This window comes from Trachurus trachurus, assembly GCF_905171665.1.
Source record: "Trachurus trachurus genome assembly, chromosome: 17".
NCBI lineage: Eukaryota > Metazoa > Chordata > Actinopteri > Carangiformes > Carangidae > Trachurus > Trachurus trachurus.
The window spans coordinates 31,433,740-31,452,478 of record NC_139900.1 but is presented as its reverse complement, the minus strand read 5'-3'; the positions used below and the strand labels follow the sequence as shown (position 1 = coordinate 31,452,478).

Genomic DNA, 18,739 nt, shown 5'->3' with positions numbered 1-18,739 from the left:
GCAACAGTGCTTCACTTAAAGAGCCAACGAGGAAGAGATTAGCCTCTCGCTATGAACGTTAACCGGTGGCTGGATCGTTGCACAGTGGAATCAGAACAGTGACCTTGTGAAAGAGTTGGGGTATACATCAGGACTGGTTATTTGTTCCACATGTGTGGTATATGCAGCAAAAACTAAATGAGGCTTCTTTGTTATCACGGCTGCAATCCAGTGTCAGTGCTCTACCCACTTTATGCACACACAAAATATACACATAATAAACATACTGGTATAATTTATTTACATTTTTTCAATTCATATTCTGATGTGAACATCAACATTTACCATTGGGTGAATATTCCATGAATTGTAATTAAACTTCAACACTTTATCAATTTCTGAGTCAAATGTCCTCCCTGCCTGTGCAGAGAGCAACTGCTCACGTCAATTTGCCAGGTTGTGGTAACAGATGGGTTTTGAAATCATTATTGTGTGGATTGTGTGCTGAGCTTATGTTTCATACGCAATCTGGCAACTTGGACAACATCAGACAAACATATAAAACATATGGATCTATGTATGATTATTTATAATGAAGGTCCAGGGACATGCAAATTACCTGGGAGAAACAAGGAGATAACCTTGGAATACGGGACACTCCCATATCTGTGCTCACTGAATACTTAAAGCAGAAGTGAGTGATCCGGTCGTTTTCGCTAATGCTGCGTTCCAGGCAGGCTTTTGAAATCGTAAATTACAGCTTCAAGTCACAACTTACGACTTTGTAGCGTTTCAGGCAACCCACTCGTGTTTTTCCGACCTGTTTTACCGGTGAAAGTCACTATAACGGCCACTCGTAACTTCCGACCGGTGAACTCGTACCAGATCGAACTGGTACCACTTCACGGTGGGAAAAATACGAGTTTCCTTGAACGCACCATAACAGTCCTCGTCGCTACGTCACCACATTCACGGCGTTCCTTGGCTGCACACACAGCCCTGCATGCCGTTCTCTCTCCTCATTGGATAAAAACTGTAGGATACGATAAATGTTTTCTCTTCGGCTCAGAGCAGAGCAGAGGGACTGAGAGACCCGTGTTTCAGTCCAAACACTCTATGTAAGTGATTGCTGTCGGAAGATATAACTATTTAAGACTTATATTAACACAAATATATCACTCACTTCTGCTTTAATAAATTAAAACATTTAAATTTTCTCCTACTCATTTTTAAGCTCATAAACTTCCCAATTCAGGGTTTTCCGTGGGTGCTTTGAGACCAAGGTGGCAAAGACCTGTACAGCAGGAAGGGCACATCTTGATAGCTCTATTAAATATGAAAGGAGGCTCCCACATCCTTAAGTTTTACACTGCTGGCTGGTATCATCAGAACAGACATGTCCTGTCTTTTTTTTAAGCCTCATTCATATTTACATTATACCAGTAGAGGACTGGACTTGTTCATACCTCCCAGTTTTGAGATCTGTTTGACAATATTTTGCAGTAGCTGAGTAGATGTAATCTATTACAGTGTTCAAAATCCTTTCATATAAAAAAACTCAAACTCAAACTAAATAGAAACAGTTGAAGTTATTTACATTTTTTTAAATTACTGTATTTATTTTCTTAAATTAACAGTAGATTTAGAAATATTGGAAACAACACTGTTCAGACTATCAAACACCCAGAGATTGTAACACTGTTTTACATGTGAAAAGCAAACATCCTCATCACCTTTAGACTCACAGTCCCAGAGGGTTGGAGGTGTTAGTGTGGGACCTTGTCCAAGGTCTACAGGTGTAAATACCTTCAGCTGATCGGTGATCACATGATCACGATCATGATGTCTAAAGAGAGTGAGAGCTGCTGTCACACAGACTGTTAGGAAGGCTTCATGTCAAAATGAAGGAGATTTGGTAACACTTTGGTCTCATCATAAGAGTGACATGTCACAGTCATAAACATGTCATAAACATTATGTCAATGTCATAACACCCGGGTTGGTAGGGTTAGGGTTAGGATTAACTGAATGACACTTAATAACAACGTTATGACATTGACATAATGTTTATGACATGTTCATGACTGTGACATGTGACATGAATACAACAACTTAGGTAGATTGTAAAAAGATTGAAAATGTGTTGGTTTGTATTAGTACTAATTGTCTCAGCGATTTATTTCTTCAGGAGAAAAGAGAGAACAACATGAAAATGACCTGTGTGTGTGTGTGTGTGTGCGTGTGCGTGTGCGCGTGCGCGTGCGCGTGCGCGTGTGCGTGCGCGTGTGCGTGTGTGTGTGCGTGTGTGTGTGTGTGTGTGTGTGTGTGTGTGTGTGTGTGTGTGTGTGTAGAGATGATTCATGAGCGCACACAAGCAGACACAATATTTGCTTTAATTTTGAGGGAGCCTCCACTGAATTGTTGTGTTGTGCAGCCTTGAAGGAGCTGTGCTGTTGCCTGCCTTTGTTCAGCGTGTTTGGTTTGAAGGCTATTTCCACAGACTCCCACTCCTGTGCTCCTGCTCCGTCACTGTGTCATAGCTTTGTCTGACACTCACTCACTCTCTCCCTCCCTCACTCACTCACTCACTCACTCACTCACTCACTCACTCACTCACTCACTCACTCACTCACTCACTCACTCACTCACTCACACATCATGATCCAATCATCGAGAATGTCGCGTTCACGATGATTGGATGCTGTTTTTACAGGATTGTCCGTCCCACAGGTGACAGACTTTTTTCATTTTTGTGAAGAAGCATTTAATTAATTGGTTGCAATCGGAGTGTGAAGAGGATTTAAAACAGTTTTGTAAAAAAAAAAAATGCTCCAGAACAGGATCTCCAACCCTACCTTTAATGCCCCTGTGATGATGACAGCCATATCCGGAGGCATTATGTGTTTGAGTGTCCATCTCTACACACATCCATCCCATTCTTGTGAATGCTTTGAGGGGATTTCATAACACTTGGTTCCTTTGAATGGATGAACTGATTCAGTTTTGGTGCTCAAAGGTCAAGGTCACTGTCACCTCACAAAATGCTTCTTTTTTTTTAATGCAAATTGACTGTTTGGCAGAGGCATTCAACCCTAAGGCGAGAAAGCTGCAGAAATCTGACCGCACCCATAATCTCATGGTGACTTAAGTATCTGTGGGCTTGTAAATACAGCTACAGCAATGTGTGGGAGCCTTTTAAAGACCTTTTTAACACCACACAGACTGCCGCCTGCAGGGATCAGATAAGAAAGAAGTATTGTGTCTTTGATGAAAAACTTCATCACCTGATGTCTTAACTGGCTCATATTTGAAAATGTTGGCTCCCTTTTCTGTGAAGAAGACAAAGAGAAACACGTTTCAATTGTGAAAATCGTGTTGTGTGATCCAGTGTTTTGATTCACTGTAGCAGCAGATGCTCGCTCAGTTGTCCTACACACAGCAGCATTCAGTACTGGTCGTAAACATTTAGAAACAGAGCGTGGTGTTTTGGGCTGTGAGCATTCTCCACTTCTTCTTTTTTTTTCTTTTTCTTTTTTGTTTTCAGGTTTATCCGCATTAGCGGTAACATGGCCTCACTCATTCAGTCACTCACTCGGCCCCTCTCCCTCCCACTGCTTTCAGGAGAGATTCTGCGTGGGCTTACACTTGAGTTTCTGCCATGTGCTTTCTACCCCCTGCTCTCTCACACACACACACACACACACACACACACACACACACACACACACACACACACACACACACACACACACACACACGCACACACGCACACACACACACGCACGCACACACACACACGCACACACACACACACACGCACACACACACTCACATATACCCTCCCCCACACTTCCCAACACTGGCCAAAGATTTTATGAGTTTGTATATTTGTATCTCTCTGGGTGTGTGTGTAACAGAGTGAGAAAGATGGACAAATGTGAAAAATAATTATGATCATTTTCACAGCTCATTTAAAATGTTACATAGCAACTTAGCAGCGGGTATTGATCCTCTCATCAGTGACACATTTGTGTTTATGGGCCACCAAATTGGCTCAACTGATATTGAACTGAGATGAAAAATGTCGTTTTTTATGGCGGGATTATTGCAGCACTTGAATTATTTGTTATAATATTATCTTTTCTCGGTTGAAAATAAGATAATAACCAGCTTTTGTCATTGCTGCAGGAGAGATTCTGATGTGATTTCTGGTGAATGTTGGTGGTGAGAGATTTGCCTGTCGGTTGCTCCTGACGCTGTTTTTTCAGTGTTTGTGTGTAGGTGGAGGGACATCAATGTGTGCGTGGGCAGATGTGCGTAGAGATGCCTGCCAGGTGTATGTGGTGTGCATTCTTAGTCTCCCACCATACACGTCTGTTGTACCAAATAGACTGTATACTGTAGCTCATTGGCTGCACTGTTGCCTGCAATCATTTGCCCTTTCTCTTAAAAATAAATGACTAAACTGTCCTTGAATTACATCCAGCTGTTCCCTTTTTACCTATTTTTGTCGTCAGATTTGTCACACACCATGGACAAAAAACATTAGTCTCAAGATGGGAAAAGCAGGGCCTTGTGCTAGATTTAGCTACTAATGGATGTTTTTATATGTCCCTGCTTCATTTTTATTTTTTATTTTTAATCGCTAATGTCGTACCATCAAAAATATCTCAGAAACAACTACATTATATACATTCTGTGTTTGTGTGTTGTCTTTCAGGATCCTGGCCACTGCTGGTGCCCACATGAACATCCCAGTCGACCTTCGAACCCTGAGGGCTGTGAGAGTGCTGAGACCTCTCAAACTCGTCTCCGGGATCCCCAGTGAGTCAGTTACTGACCTTTTGATACTGCACTGTGGGGGAATTATTACTGCACATAACAAGTCTTCATTCATCAGCTTATTTTCCAGCTTTCGTCAGTGCAAATGCTTTTATTCCCGCTGGTAAAATTCAGTAAATGGAGGAAAAATAACCTTAAAACACAAATACAAAACATGCAGGAACTTGCCTACAACCATACACAGTTAACCACCACCGCCATTACTGCTTGTGTCTCATATTTTTAGGCTCTTTAAACTTGAAGCCAACACTTTAAGCATCAATAATGTTTTAACCCCATCATCATTTGAAACCTGTCCATACATTTGCCATTTTCAGAAGCTGCCTGTCAGAGGTAATTCTGTAATGTGTTTTCTCACAGGCCTCCAGATTGTTCTCAAGTCTATCATAAAGGCCATGATTCCACTTCTCCAGATCGGCCTTTTGTTGTTCTTTGCCATCCTCATGTTTGCCATCATCGGTCTGGAGTTCTACAGCGGGAAGCTTCACCAAACCTGCCTGCCGTCTTTCGACATCCTCGGTACAGTCCATGCACACAGGAAGACAGTTTCCTGCTGCTGCAAAACAAAGAGGGAGGCGGATAACCCATGAATCCTTAACTTTCTTGTTAAAACACTATGAAAGCAAATAATAAGACATGAAAAAAAATATATTTTGTGAAATCTCCCCTAGTAAACTGGACTAAGAAAATGAAATCAGTCATTCCCACTCAAGTTTGAAGAGAGACAGTATTATATATCAATCCGTTTTCATGAACCACCTCCATTTGTGGAAACCTTCTGTCTTCAGGTTTACCTGCTCTTCCCACAATACTGATGGCTTTAGCATAATATAGTCACGCTTTGTTTTTGCATAATGTATGATGGACTATGACTAATTTGCCAACAGGTATACCAAATGTGTGGCTTGTGCATTGTTCTCAGACAGAGGGTGTTAACATCTTTGTCTGAGAAACTGAGGCTTTTATAGATTACAGCAGCAGCGAGCTCAGAGGTATTATTAAAGTTGTTGCCGGCTGATTTAGCTACTGCTTAATTAGCCAACAGCTACTCTGTAATCACCACGCCACACAATAGCATTTACTGTCACTGCCAAGCACAACTGAAAGATGGACTAATATAAAACCTGAATAGTTTGACAGCATTAAGATGGAAGCATGATTTCATCCATCCATGAATTTTCTAATGGTCCCCCAAAATCTAAAAGTTAAAAGATCCCTACAGACACATCTGCAAAATAACGCTCATAATCTATGAATATGCCCAACCCTTTATTTACAAACGACTTATGGCACAATTGATGCTTTTGTCTCATTTTGATATAAGGTGACTTGGCAGCAGATGAATCATCATCAACAAAAGAATGACTCCAGCTTCTTTTTTCCAGACAATGAGACTGTTGACTCGTCCGAGTTGGCGTTTGCATGTGGAGTGAGGAAGTGTCCGGAGAGGTACGACTGCAACGACACCTGGATCGGGCCCAATGACGGCATCACGCAGTTCGACAACATCTTGTTTGCTGTGCTCACCGTCTTCCAGTGTATTACCATGGAGGGATGGACGGCCGTTCTTTATAACGTGAGCTCCAGTTTACAGTCGACAAATGTAAAATCGAACCGGTCACTGTTATGAATGAATGAATGAATGAATGTTGGTGGATTTCAGACCAACGACGCCCTGGGTCCCATGTGGAACTGGATCTACTTCATTCCTCTCATCATCATTGGCTCCTTCTTTGTCCTGAACCTGGTGTTGGGAGTCTTGTCTGGGTGAGTGAGACTCTTCCTACTGTATGTTTATAATACTGCTGTTTCTGTATTATGGATTATAAGAGCTATTTTCACTCCTCTGCCTTTTAGAGAATTTGCCAAGGAGAGGCAGAGGGTGGAGAACCGGCGGGCCTTCATGAAGCTGCGCCGCCAACAGCAGGTGGAAAGAGAACTGAACGGTTACCGAGCCTGGATAGACAGGGCAGGTACTGGGCAGCAGAATAACTTTAAATCAGTAGATGTGTTATTTTTTTAGTGACGGACGGTGCACAGAAACATAGAGGGAGGGAGTGAGCAGACAGGATTTAGTCTGGCTCAATCATATTTGAGTCAGAAATGCAGGACTTCACTGAAAATAAAGTATATAATGAAATCACAGTTGAGTGAATCTATGAGCTTCTGGTGATGGGAGTGTTACTATAATCCCACTCTGGGTCAGTGGTCTCGGCCTGTGGGACACTAGAAAGTTAAATGAGAAGCTAGATACCACTCTCTTGATGTGAAAGTCTGCTACAGCCTTTATCAGAGATTTGGACCTACAGTAGAGTAGCTCAGTTGCACACATGCACACACACACACATACACACACTCACAGTGCTGTAATGGCAATCTACATTGCTGGTCTCCCACGCAAGTAGAGGGTGAGAAAAAGGTGATACTGACTCACTGACTTAAATTTGTGCGCATATATATCTGCACACGGGCCTCTCTGTGTGTTTGTGTGTTTACATGCATGTGTGTGTGAGAGAGAAAGAGAGCTGCTGTGCATATTTATGTGTGCATAGATGTGGGAGAGTGTGGGAAGGGAGAGAGAAAGAAAACTGAGAGAGAGATATTACAAGAGTGTGAGAGAGAATGAGAGCCCTCTCTCTGTGAAGAAGGTCATACTGTCCTCTCAAAGCAACGTTTACATCACTTTGGCCTCAGTTCCTGTAACTGTTTGCAGACACCCTAAATGATCTGCCCTGTGTGTTTCAATGTCTGATGGTTTAAGTCGCGCTTTGATAAAAATAAGTCTAACCTCCAGTTTTATTTCCTTGCAGAGGAAGTAATGCTCGCGGAGGAGAATAAGAATTCAGGTAGATCAGCGTTAGATGGTGAGTGCAAACATTTCAGATCTTTAAATCACACATCATACAGCTAACACCTGTCGCTAATACAGCTATTTGCTATTCGTGTAATGTACCGTATAGTTTTTTTTGTTCGATGTTGTGCTGTATCAGAAAAATAAAAAATAATTATAGAGAACAAATGCAGCTATTTGTATCTTAAATCTCTTTTATTATAAAACAGGAAATACTTGACTGGTGTCAACATTTTAAAAGTGCAACGGGAGTTATAAGTTCATTTCTTGTCTTCGTTAGATAAACTACAGTATTTTGAAAGATTTGATCATTTTTAGTGTTGAAGAGAGCGAGTAAGAAGACCGGAGCACGGAGAGGAGCACCAGGGGACGAGAAGTCCACGGCCACGTCCACGGCCAGTGAGTGATGAACATTTCAGTCCGTTCACTTAAAGGGATAGTTCACCCTAGAATGATATTTCGCTCATTATCTACTCACCCTCATGTTGACTAAGGGCTGGAAGAATTATCAGAGTCCACCGTCCCTTCTCTGAGTTACAGGGGGTCTTGGCGTAGCAGTGCATTTCAATGCAACGGTTGCAAAGGGACACCAGAGCTCTTCGTAAAAAAACACACACAAAAAAACATCCAAATACCTCCATGATGCTCGTATGTAATGTCCGTCTTGTGCTGAAGCCCCAAATTGCGTAATTGTCCCGAAAAAAATTAAATAAGTCCACATTCCAAGCATGTTTGTAGCATTAGCTCCTAGTGTTTGTTGTCCGGTCTTCCGCTGCCAGCGCGCATGCGCAAGGTTCGCACTGATACTGAGACCGACTGAGACTCGAGTCGGTCTCAGTGCGAATGTTTTTTTGTGTGTGTTTTTTTACGAAGAGCTCCGGTGTCCCTTTGCAACCGTTGCATTGAAATGCACTGCTACGCCAAGACCCCCTGTAACTCAGAGAAGGGACGGTGGACTCTGATAATTCTTCCAGCCCTTAGTCAACATGAGGGTGAGTAGATAATGAGCGAAATATCATTGTAGGGTGAACTATCCCTTTAACTTTACACACTGTACATTTCACACCCTTGACCTCCTGCTGTCCTTAGGTTTGAACAAGGGTTTCTCTGTTTTAAGGTATGTCACGATCGAGGATGAACTTCCGCAGCGGCCGGCGCGGCCCTGCTGCGTACCTGCGACGTAAAGAGCGCATGCTACGAATCTCCATCCGCCGCATGGTGAAGACGGACACTTTCTACTTGATGGTGCTCAGTCTGGTGGCTCTGAACACCATCTGTGTGGCCATCGTCCACCACAACCAGCCCGACTGGCTGACCATCTTCCTCTGTAGGTTTCCCTTCTGAATAATATTTTTCTATGTTTCACTACAAAACAAAACAAAAATCTGTTCCTGTCTGATAAATGCAATTCTTGGGGGGCGCATCACTGCTTCATTCTTTCTTTCACTTAATTGCTTTTTTTGTTTTATCATCTCCAGACTATGCAGAGTTTGTTTTCCTGGGGCTGTTTTTGGCTGAGATGTTTTTGAAAATATATGGCCTGGGTTGCCGCCTCTACTTCCATTCATCTTTCAACTGCTTCGACTGTGGGGTGAGGTCCTTCTTCTCTTATTCTGAAAGGTTTCCAGTAGGGCCGGGACTTTATCGCGTTAATTACGATTAATTAATTACACAACAATTAACGCGTTAAAAAAATTAACGCATTTTAAAAATTAAAATTTTTTTTTTTTTTTTTTTTTTTTTTTCAAATTTTTTTTTTTTTTTTCTCACGTGTGTCTACGTGCGGTGCGCCCGCACGCGAGAGAGGCGGCAGTTTGAGAGGCTGACTGGCAGAGATGAGAGCTGGTGAAACGCTAGCATGGTTATTTAAAACACCATCTCTGATCTCTGCCTGCACATAGATACACAGACACGGGCGCACGCTAAATGCGCTATATCGCGCTAATTGCTCAGCTGCAGCGCTATATCTATGACCTGTCACTGTCACAGGTGCATCTCATCTCATTATGATAGGACTTCACCCTCAGAGCTCTGTCTTCAGACTGTCCTGACCTGTCCCTGAACATCACACAGGGACAACATGGAGCTGCCTGTGTGATTGGTTACTGACTTTTATTAATGTTTACATCAGGCTGAGTTCAACAAATCAGTTTATGCTACTGTGATTTAAGTAGCCTAGTTAAATACTACAGTAATCATCATAGTGTATTGGAAGGAAAGACCATTTAATCTGTATGTATCAAATATCGATTAATGAATTAATCGATAATTTGCATCCCTAGTCTGTTGGTCTTGGTTAAGTACCACCTTGAATGCTTAAGCTTATGTATTCAGTCATTCAATGGTATACTAAAATCCATGTGGAAAAAAAATGCTTCTCACTGTTCTCAGGTCAAATATTTATATGCGATTAAAATGCGATTAATTGCGATTAATTAATTACAAAGCCTCTAATTAATTCGATTAATTTTTTTAATCGAGTCCCGGCCCTAGTTTCCAGATTTTGTAGAACCTGCTAGTTGCTTTTTAGGTTTATACGGTGGAGATAATCAGTCGAGCAGCTTGGGGAAAGCCACAACTACACCTTAAAAGCCTCCAGGACCACAAAAACAGCAGGCAGGGGTAGCTGTGATACAAATAATTCAGAATGTGCTGACAATCCCTGAAAAATTCCCACATCTTCAACTTCTGCTCAAGATAAAAAAAAAAGGTTTTGGCAATTTTCTACTAGTCAGATGGAGCTTACAGTATAACAAATGATTTTTTATCATGTGTTTGACATGTCTTGCAGGTAATTGTCGGCAGCATCTTTGAGGTAGTTTGGGGCTTCTTCAGGCCGGGCATGTCATTTGGGATCAGCGTGCTGAGGGCACTGAGACTTCTGAGAATTTTTAAGATCACCAAGTAAGTGGGACAATGAGACAGTTCAAACAAGCGAAGCCTGGCTTACAGTATGTTGGTGTTAATGGTTTTATAGGTCTCTGGTAAAATAGACAACCAAACCAAATGTGATGTCTTTCTGTCAGGTACTGGGCCTCTCTCAGGAACCTGGTTGTGTCCCTCATGAGCTCCATGAAGTCCATCATCAGCCTGCTGTTTCTTCTCTTCCTCTTCATTGTGGTGTTTGCGCTGCTGGGGATGCAGCTTTTTGGAGGAAGGTAAGTCAAACCATCAGGATGTCAACATAAGGACAATCACTGTCATGATACTACTAATAATATTAATAATAATAAACGTTATTTATGTGGCACCTTTTAAAAACAAAATTACAAAGTGCTTGACAATAAAAACAAAATAGCAGAATCAGAGAAATTATAAGAAATGATTTAAATAATTACAGATACCATTAAGTTCAGAAAAGACCATATGATACAAGTGAAGAGATTTGAGTTTACCTACCAAAGATCTCCTGGCAGGGAGTCCCACAGCTGGGAGGCCCAGACAGCAGAAACACCTTTAGATTTATAAACGATTCGTTGATCCTTGCCTGAGCATCTTAAGCAGCGAAGAGGCTCTCAGGGAGTTTGCAGATCCCAGATTGTAGGCAGGACCCAGGCCATTCAGAGCTTTAAAATCAATTGTAAAACTCTCAGGAAGCCAGCAAAGGGCGGCAAGAATTGGTGTAATGTGGCTGTTTCTCTTAGCGCATATAAACAGCCTGGCAGCAGCAAATACACTCTTGGAAGTTTTCACTGTCAATACCAGAATGAAGTGCCTTTCAGTAGTGGAGTCTGCAATAGATAAAGGCTGATCTGACCTTTACCAAGTCAGCGGAGGAAAGAAATGACCAGATCGGGTTTAGCTGTCTCAGTTGGGCAAAGCACAACTGCACCACTTTAGCCACTTGAGCATCAAAGTACAATTCTCAACCAAAAATAACACCTCGATTGCGGACCTCTCTTTGAACAGTGTTGGATAAGTCACCCCGACTAGAGGAGAGATTTTTAATGCTGCTAGTGCTGGGGCCATAGGGAGTTATTATAATTACCTCTGATTTGGAGTCACTCAACTGCAGGAAGATTTTGGACATCCAATTTTTTATTTCAGCGAAGCAGGACATAATACACAATGCATCCGTGCTACCAGGCTTTACTGGGACATGTAATTGGGTGTCAACCAGCTTAGCAATAGAAAGCAATGTCATGGCTATGCAAGATTTACCTCAGGGGTCGTATGTATATGGTAATTAATAGGGGACCCAAAATAGACCCTTGGGGGACCCCAAAAAAAGTAGAGGAGGACCAGTTCGACGGATAAGCGGAGCCACATCACTGATTCTAACATAGTTGTTCAGATGGATGATGATAAAGACATTCTGGTCCATTGTATCAAAGGCTGAGTTGTGTTCCTGGTTAGTGTAGCTGATTTACATACAATATTTTAACCTACATCTGCTCACAGTTTTGAAATAGTATCTACACCTTTTCAAACTGAGCAGCAGCTTCTTCAGTGGTTCCTTTGATAAGACGGTGAGGAAATGACACGTCCGGATGAAAATAGCTACGCATCCTCCTCCTCCTCTTCTTCCTCCTCCTATTCTTCCTTGGTCACATCTGACCCCGCTTTCTATCTGCCTCCCCTCTAGGTTCATCTTTGAAGATTACACTCCCACCAACTTTGACACGTTTCCAGCTGCCATCATGACAGTGTTTCAGGTTTGGCTCCTACAGATCCCCTCATTCTGCCTGCTCTCCATGACACATTGCACCCTGGGATATTTCTCACCCCAGGCGCAGATTAAACAACTCTGCTCACTCGCTCTCCACCCCCTGCCTCCGCTATCATCCCACACATCCATGCACACATATGCGCACATGAATATCAGACAAGTGAAACGTGAACGATTCCACATCAGATCAGCTACAAAACCAACTGCACTGTGAAAGACTGTTTTGATCAGCACACACAGTAATTACTTATCTTGCTGCCATTTTTAATAACATATCTTTAACTGCTTTGTAGACAGGGAATATGTCTTTGGTTTGTATTTTTAGGCCAATGTTCTCTTTGAGTCTAATATAAGTGCTGTAATTATTTTTTTACTGAATATTCTGTGCGTTTGCCTACAGATTCTGACGGGAGAAGACTGGAACGAGGTGATGTACAATGGGATTCGCTCACAGGGAGGTGTGCAGTATGGCATGTGGTCATCGATCTACTTCATCGTGCTCACACTGTTTGGAAACTGTATCCTTGTTGAGTTCTCAAAGGTGGCTCTGATATACCATCCACACCTGTACACAATATACCTGTATAAATCTATCTCGACAAAACACAATATACAATGCATTTACTTAAAATGTAATTACCCTGTTACCTAAGTCAAATACTCATCGATCATCCACTAAAACTAATGACGTGGGGTTTTGTTCTCATCCCAATCTGTTAATTCTATATCAATTCACAAATGATGCATTTAAACTTTATTTGCATTGCTGTGTGTAGATAGAACATAAAGACAACAACAACAACATTTTACAACACATCTGTGCATCTGCAAGACATTAAACAAAGTACTATACACATGAAACACAGCATTAAACATGCATACTGACAGTTATGTCACACATTTAAGTCCCCAGAAAATCTTTTTATGAAGTTATGGTTCAAACTGTTCAATCCTCCTCTTCTTCTCAGGGGTACATGTTAATCAACAAATTAAAATCTGCCTTGGTCATGCAGAAAGCTGTAGTGGCTCAAGAGAAAAATAAACCAAAAGAAAAGCAAAGGAGGAAAATATATAATTATGTTAAAGAAGAATGGGGTGTTAAATTAAGGACATGAGTTCCATACATATGGACCATATACAGTAACAGGAAAAGAGAGAATTTGCTTGATAGAAAACATCTCTGATGTTTTTGCTTGGCTCTATGAACCTTTAAATAGCCATTTCTTCGCTTAAACTTTGTGATATTTATATACAGTATTTCATGTTAGGGTTACAGGAGTGTAATCCAGAGGTGCTCGAGTTGTTTCGTTTGTGTGTGACCTTAACTGCCCTCATGACAGACACACTGCTGAATGTCTTCTTGGCCATCGCTGTGGATAATCTGGCCAACGCACAGGAACTGACAAAGGTTTGCACAGTTTTTTTTAATCTTGTATTTGAGTGTTTACTAGTGAAATAATAGGTTTTTGTTTTAGTGTGGTGTTAAGTGTGTAGCCATTTTAAGTATGGGATGGGTGTTATAGAGTCCCCTGTGGAGTTTTCTAATACACAAAGTTTCTGTCTAGTTTCAGTAAAACTCACCAAAACGCATTCTGTATCCTTAAAGCAGAAGTGAGTGATCCGGTCGTTTTCGCTAATGCTGCGTTCCAGGCAGGCTTTTGAAATCGTAAATTACAGCTTCAAGTCACAACTTACGACTTTGTAGCGTTCCAGACAACCCACTCGTGTTTTTCCGACCTGTTTTACCGGTGAAAGTCACTATAACGGCCACTCGTAACTTCCGACCCGTGAACTCCTACCAGATCAAACTGATACAACTTCACAGGACGGAAAAACACGAGTCTACGAGTTTCCTTGAACGCACCATAACAGTCCTCGTCCCTACGTCGCCACATTCACGGCGTCCCTTGGCTGCACACACAGCCCTGCATGCCATTCTCTCTCCTCATTGGATAAAAACTGTAGGATACGATAAATGTTTTCTCCTCGGCTCAGAGCAGAGCAGAGTGACTGACAGACCCGTGTTTCAGTCCAAACACTCTATGTAAGTGATTGCTGTCGGAAGATAGAACTATTTAAGACTTATATTAACACAAATATATCACTTACTTCTGCTTTAAGGTCTAACGAAAGGTCTTGGTGTGTTGACACCACGTGACAAACCGTGGAATAACCTGACACTATCGGCAGGACTGTGTGCAGTGTCACCTACGAACAACACAGAGATCCAGTTGTAAAAACTACACAGTACTACTCAATAAATCCACAGGGTACCTCATAGTATTCAGAAAAGAGGAGAATTAGAAGAACTTAAATTAAAGAGACTGAAATACTGTGACTTTTAGGCCCTAGAATGAGTCATGTTGCAAAACCCCTAGAGCCTACATATCCCATAGTGCAACTTGATAGACTCATTCTGACAAAGGCTCACATCCTTCAACAACCCCTGTTTTCTTAAGGCAAATTATCACCATGGTTATTTTATTACACATTAATAAAAGGCTGCATGACAAGTAAAACATTAACATCATATATTCTTTCTGTCTCTATAAGGATGAAGAAGAGGAAGAGGAGTTTTTCAACCAGAGATATGCCAGAGGCAGAGATGGCTTGATCTCTGAGTAAGTCATTGGCTGACAGTTTACAGATTCATTATTTTTGAGATGAGATAGCCAGAGTGTTCACAGCCCTTAAGTAAATCTCAGTGTTCAAGTGTGGAGGTGGGCCTCGGATCAGCTCTGCTCTCAAGCAAACAGAAAATTTGAATTGGACTGAAAAATTGTCACAGCTCATTTCTTTTTGCAGAAGATGCTAAGACTAAGACTTACTTAGAATGTGGATGCTGTGGGAAAATTTGTGGTGGTGCTACATCTGTTATTAGAGAGAAGATGTTCTTTGAAATTTACATAGAGTTTAGCCAATACAATCAATTGATTATAGACTCTGAGAGCCAAGTTGTTGGTGTTTACTAACAGTATATTCCTCAGTTCCTTCATTTGCATGGTGAATGCAAAGAAAGAACGAAAGGCATGTGTGAGGCACTGATGACACAATATTGAATGTGTATTGAATGTGCTTGATTGAAAAGCATGACCCCTCACAGATTGATTCACCAGCTGCACTAAGACGCCTCCTGTTACCGTGTCGGCCCTGTGATTGGTTGTTAATGAATTCCCTGCTCCTCTCAGTGACTAGTGGCTTCCCCACAGGTCCAATGAATCCAGTGAGTCAGGAGGAGCAGGGCAGGAGGCGTTTTTTCAGAGGTTATTGGGAACAGTGGGAAGTCTCGGTGTGTCGCTCTGCTGGGAGGAGGCACACTTTCGAGTGTGTGAGATTTTGTTCTACTACTGGGTATGACTCGTCTGATTAGCATCACCACTGGAGCTGTTGTTGGGGGGGCAAAAAGTACCATAAGGGCCCGGAGTGACTAACCTGGCCTGTTACAGGAATGTGCGCATTATTTTGCATGTTTTGCAACAAAGTGAGTGTAATTATTTTACCATCATATTCTTACAGAGCAGTGGATGTGTTGTTGCTGCTCCATAGGTATCCCTTTTATTTATATGAAAAACAACTTGCAGAAACTTGCTTGTACACATTGCTCTTTTATCTTTTTTTTTGTTTTATTAAAATGGAGAGCAGTGGTTAAAGTAGTGGATACCAAACTGTTGCACATGATGTAACCTGTACTTCCTGTTTGCCCGCTGTCACCTGTGCATTCACAGGATAATAGACACAAAATCTCACACTATAACTACAGAGAAAATGATACTGTGGCAATTGAAATGACCAAATGTTTAAGTTTTGTATGTCTAAGGTTCCTCCACAAACACCTGAGTAAACCAATGAAAAAGGGGCTTTCAAAGAAACTCCTGCTCCCATTTGATAATATCATTTCCATGAGATGGGTGACTGACTGTGATGAATTTCCTGTTTCAAGCTGTTCAAGTTTCTGCAAGTTGATTTTTATGCAGTAATAGCTGCCTGCAGGCTCCCTAACATCCCATAGGTGCTGTTTACAGTAAAGTAAAACAGGTAACTGCGTAGACTCCTTACTCTCTGCTCTGACTCTCTAGTCGTGACACTGAATGTATCATTTGTCTGTTAACATATTTGAGTGTTAGTCTTGTTTGTGTTGCAGTTATCAAGATGCTGATATTAATGTGCATTACAGTGTTTTACTGGCCCCATCATGTTGTCTTGTTTTATGCCTGTTATGTGGCACTGACCAAAATGTTGTGTTCAAGGACACTGCGTAAAAATTAACTAGATATATTTGCAATTCATTGAAATTGAACTCTCCTTATTGCGTTTCTACAAGATAAAGCACTGATTCCAGACCAGTTTAAATCAGTATTTTGCATCCTCTCTATACCTTTTGCTCTGTGCCACAACAAATGTTCAGTCTATGTTGTAAAACACTAATGTCTTGTTTTCAAATAATCACTCATTGATTACATGGACAACAAAAGAATCTGAATACCAGTAAGTATGATTGTATGCATCTCTGTCACACAGAATTCCTCTCTTGAGTTTTTCCTACTCCAATTATTTTCTAGATTTTACACTATTTCTACTTTAATCCTGCACCTTCCCTTTTATTGTTCTTGTGGGTTTTGTTTTTCTCTTTTCCTTTTTATCTGTCCGTACCTCTCAGGTATTTTAATTTTTTTTTAAGTTTTTGGATGTATTTGTACTTTTTTAGCTTGAAGCATTTTGCACATTTTTCATGGGAATTTTTTTTTTCTGTTACTAAGCAAGTAACATTATAAAATTCACAGAAAAGGTCTGACCTTTTCTCTTTTATTTTATTTGTCTGAATATTCTTTGACATACTTGGTATGCTACATGAACTTGATGTTTCTTGTCAATTAGTTTTTAACTTGTTTCTGCCTCATAGTGATATGAAGTATGTTGTGCTCCTTAGCGGGAGAAGAAGACCCTACCTATACAGGAAACGGGCAATCCACAGAGGTCGTCCAACCTTCCCAGAGGAACCTGAGGGCGCAACAGTTGCCGCAGACGAGCAGCCTCTCAATGGCTCCAACGCCTTCTCCAACCGCCGTGAGAGGAGGAGAAAAGTCAACATGTCAGTGTGGGAGCAGAGAGCCAACCAGTTACGCAAACGTCGCCAGATGGCGAGCAGAGAGGCGCTGTGTAGCAACCCTACGGAGGACACAGCGGAAACTCCAACTAATGCCGTCCTTTCCCCAGGGCTCAGTCCAGCTCACCTGCCTGAGTCTCCCATGTCTGTTGGGATGCCCCTTCCCGAACCCCCCATGTCCATCTCCATCCCCATCCCCGAGCCTCCGACGGCTGAGCCTCTGGTAAACCTGAGTGAGGACAAAGCAGGAGGGGCTAACCATCGCAACACAGGCGGAGGCAGGCACAGGATCGCCCGCAAGTTCAGGCCCAGTCAGGGGCCAGAAGAAGGGGCCCGGCACAGACGTCACCGACACCGCGATGCTCGCGCCGAGGCCAAGAGTCTGGACTGTGCACACACACCACACGAGGTGCCAATGGTGAGGCGGTCGATGAGCCAAGAGAGGAAGATAGAAGAGAGGGATGAGAGAGAGGGAGAAGGAGAAGGAGGATCAGCCCAAGATGACTGTGGAACCTGCTTCGTAAACCCATATGCAGAAGTCGGAGAAGAGTGTAGAAGGTAAGGCTCAAGTATTTATCTGTGGAGAGCCTTTAAAAGACTCATGAACTATTCATACCGTCATATTTTATCAAATAAAGCTCCATTTGATTTGAAATGTTTTGGGATATTTTCCCCATGAGAGAGACACATTTACACATTTGTAAGCTCTGTTTTGCTGGTCTCACAACATTACTCCCAACATTTCCATTGGGGACAAAATCCACATTTTGTATAAAATTAGTAACAAGAACATGATTGAAATTAGACAATTTCAACAGAAACCTAATCATAAACCAGTAAATTGTAGTGAAGCTGTTGAAATGAAATGTGAAGTGAAGTGTAACTAATAAACTGACCAGTGAGTGTGACTTTTGTGCTATAAAGTCTATGAATTTGGAAGACACTCTGTTGTTTGGTCCAGCTCAGACGGCTGAAGGCTTATTTTAGCTTTAGTCGAACTTATTGATGCATATTTGCACTGAATGAAGAGTGGGATGGACATAAGAAGCAAATACAGCAGCGGCAAATCTTTAAATGTAGACACTCGCATGTGAGTACTGTTTTAAAACAGACTGTAAACAAAAACAGACCAAATATATACAGCCATGCTAGACACAAAATAACCACAATAAAATACAAAATGGCTACAGAAGGGCACGAAACGACCATAAAGAGACTCAAAACCCCCATTAAAAAATGGACAACAGCTACAAAGAGACACAAAATGACCACAGAGGGACGCTAAATGACCAAA

The 18,739-nt window shown here is 41.7% G+C and overlaps 1 protein-coding gene across 1 annotated transcript in view; it reads left to right on the top strand.

Moving 5' to 3' along the window:
• Positions 1-18,739, top strand: part of cacna1eb (calcium channel, voltage-dependent, R type, alpha 1E subunit b) — a gene marked incomplete at both ends in the record, with an annotated part of 57,140 nt that overhangs the window by 21,122 nt on the left and 17,279 nt on the right. The window contains 16 exons of the mRNA XM_083990877.1: positions 4,700-4,803; positions 5,182-5,340; positions 6,207-6,397; positions 6,485-6,588; positions 6,679-6,794; positions 7,632-7,685; positions 7,991-8,071; positions 8,790-8,999; positions 9,151-9,263; positions 10,464-10,576; positions 10,699-10,830; positions 12,258-12,327; positions 12,742-12,859; positions 13,682-13,749; positions 14,895-14,962; positions 17,269-18,003. Coding sequence (XP_083847003.1) covers positions 4,700-4,803; positions 5,182-5,340; positions 6,207-6,397; positions 6,485-6,588; positions 6,679-6,794; positions 7,632-7,685; positions 7,991-8,071; positions 8,790-8,999; positions 9,151-9,263; positions 10,464-10,576; positions 10,699-10,830; positions 12,258-12,327; positions 12,742-12,859; positions 13,682-13,749; positions 14,895-14,962; positions 17,269-18,003 — 2,436 coding nt within the window. The remainder of the gene's footprint in view (positions 1-4,699; positions 4,804-5,181; positions 5,341-6,206; positions 6,398-6,484; positions 6,589-6,678; positions 6,795-7,631; positions 7,686-7,990; positions 8,072-8,789; positions 9,000-9,150; positions 9,264-10,463; positions 10,577-10,698; positions 10,831-12,257; positions 12,328-12,741; positions 12,860-13,681; positions 13,750-14,894; positions 14,963-17,268; positions 18,004-18,739) is intronic.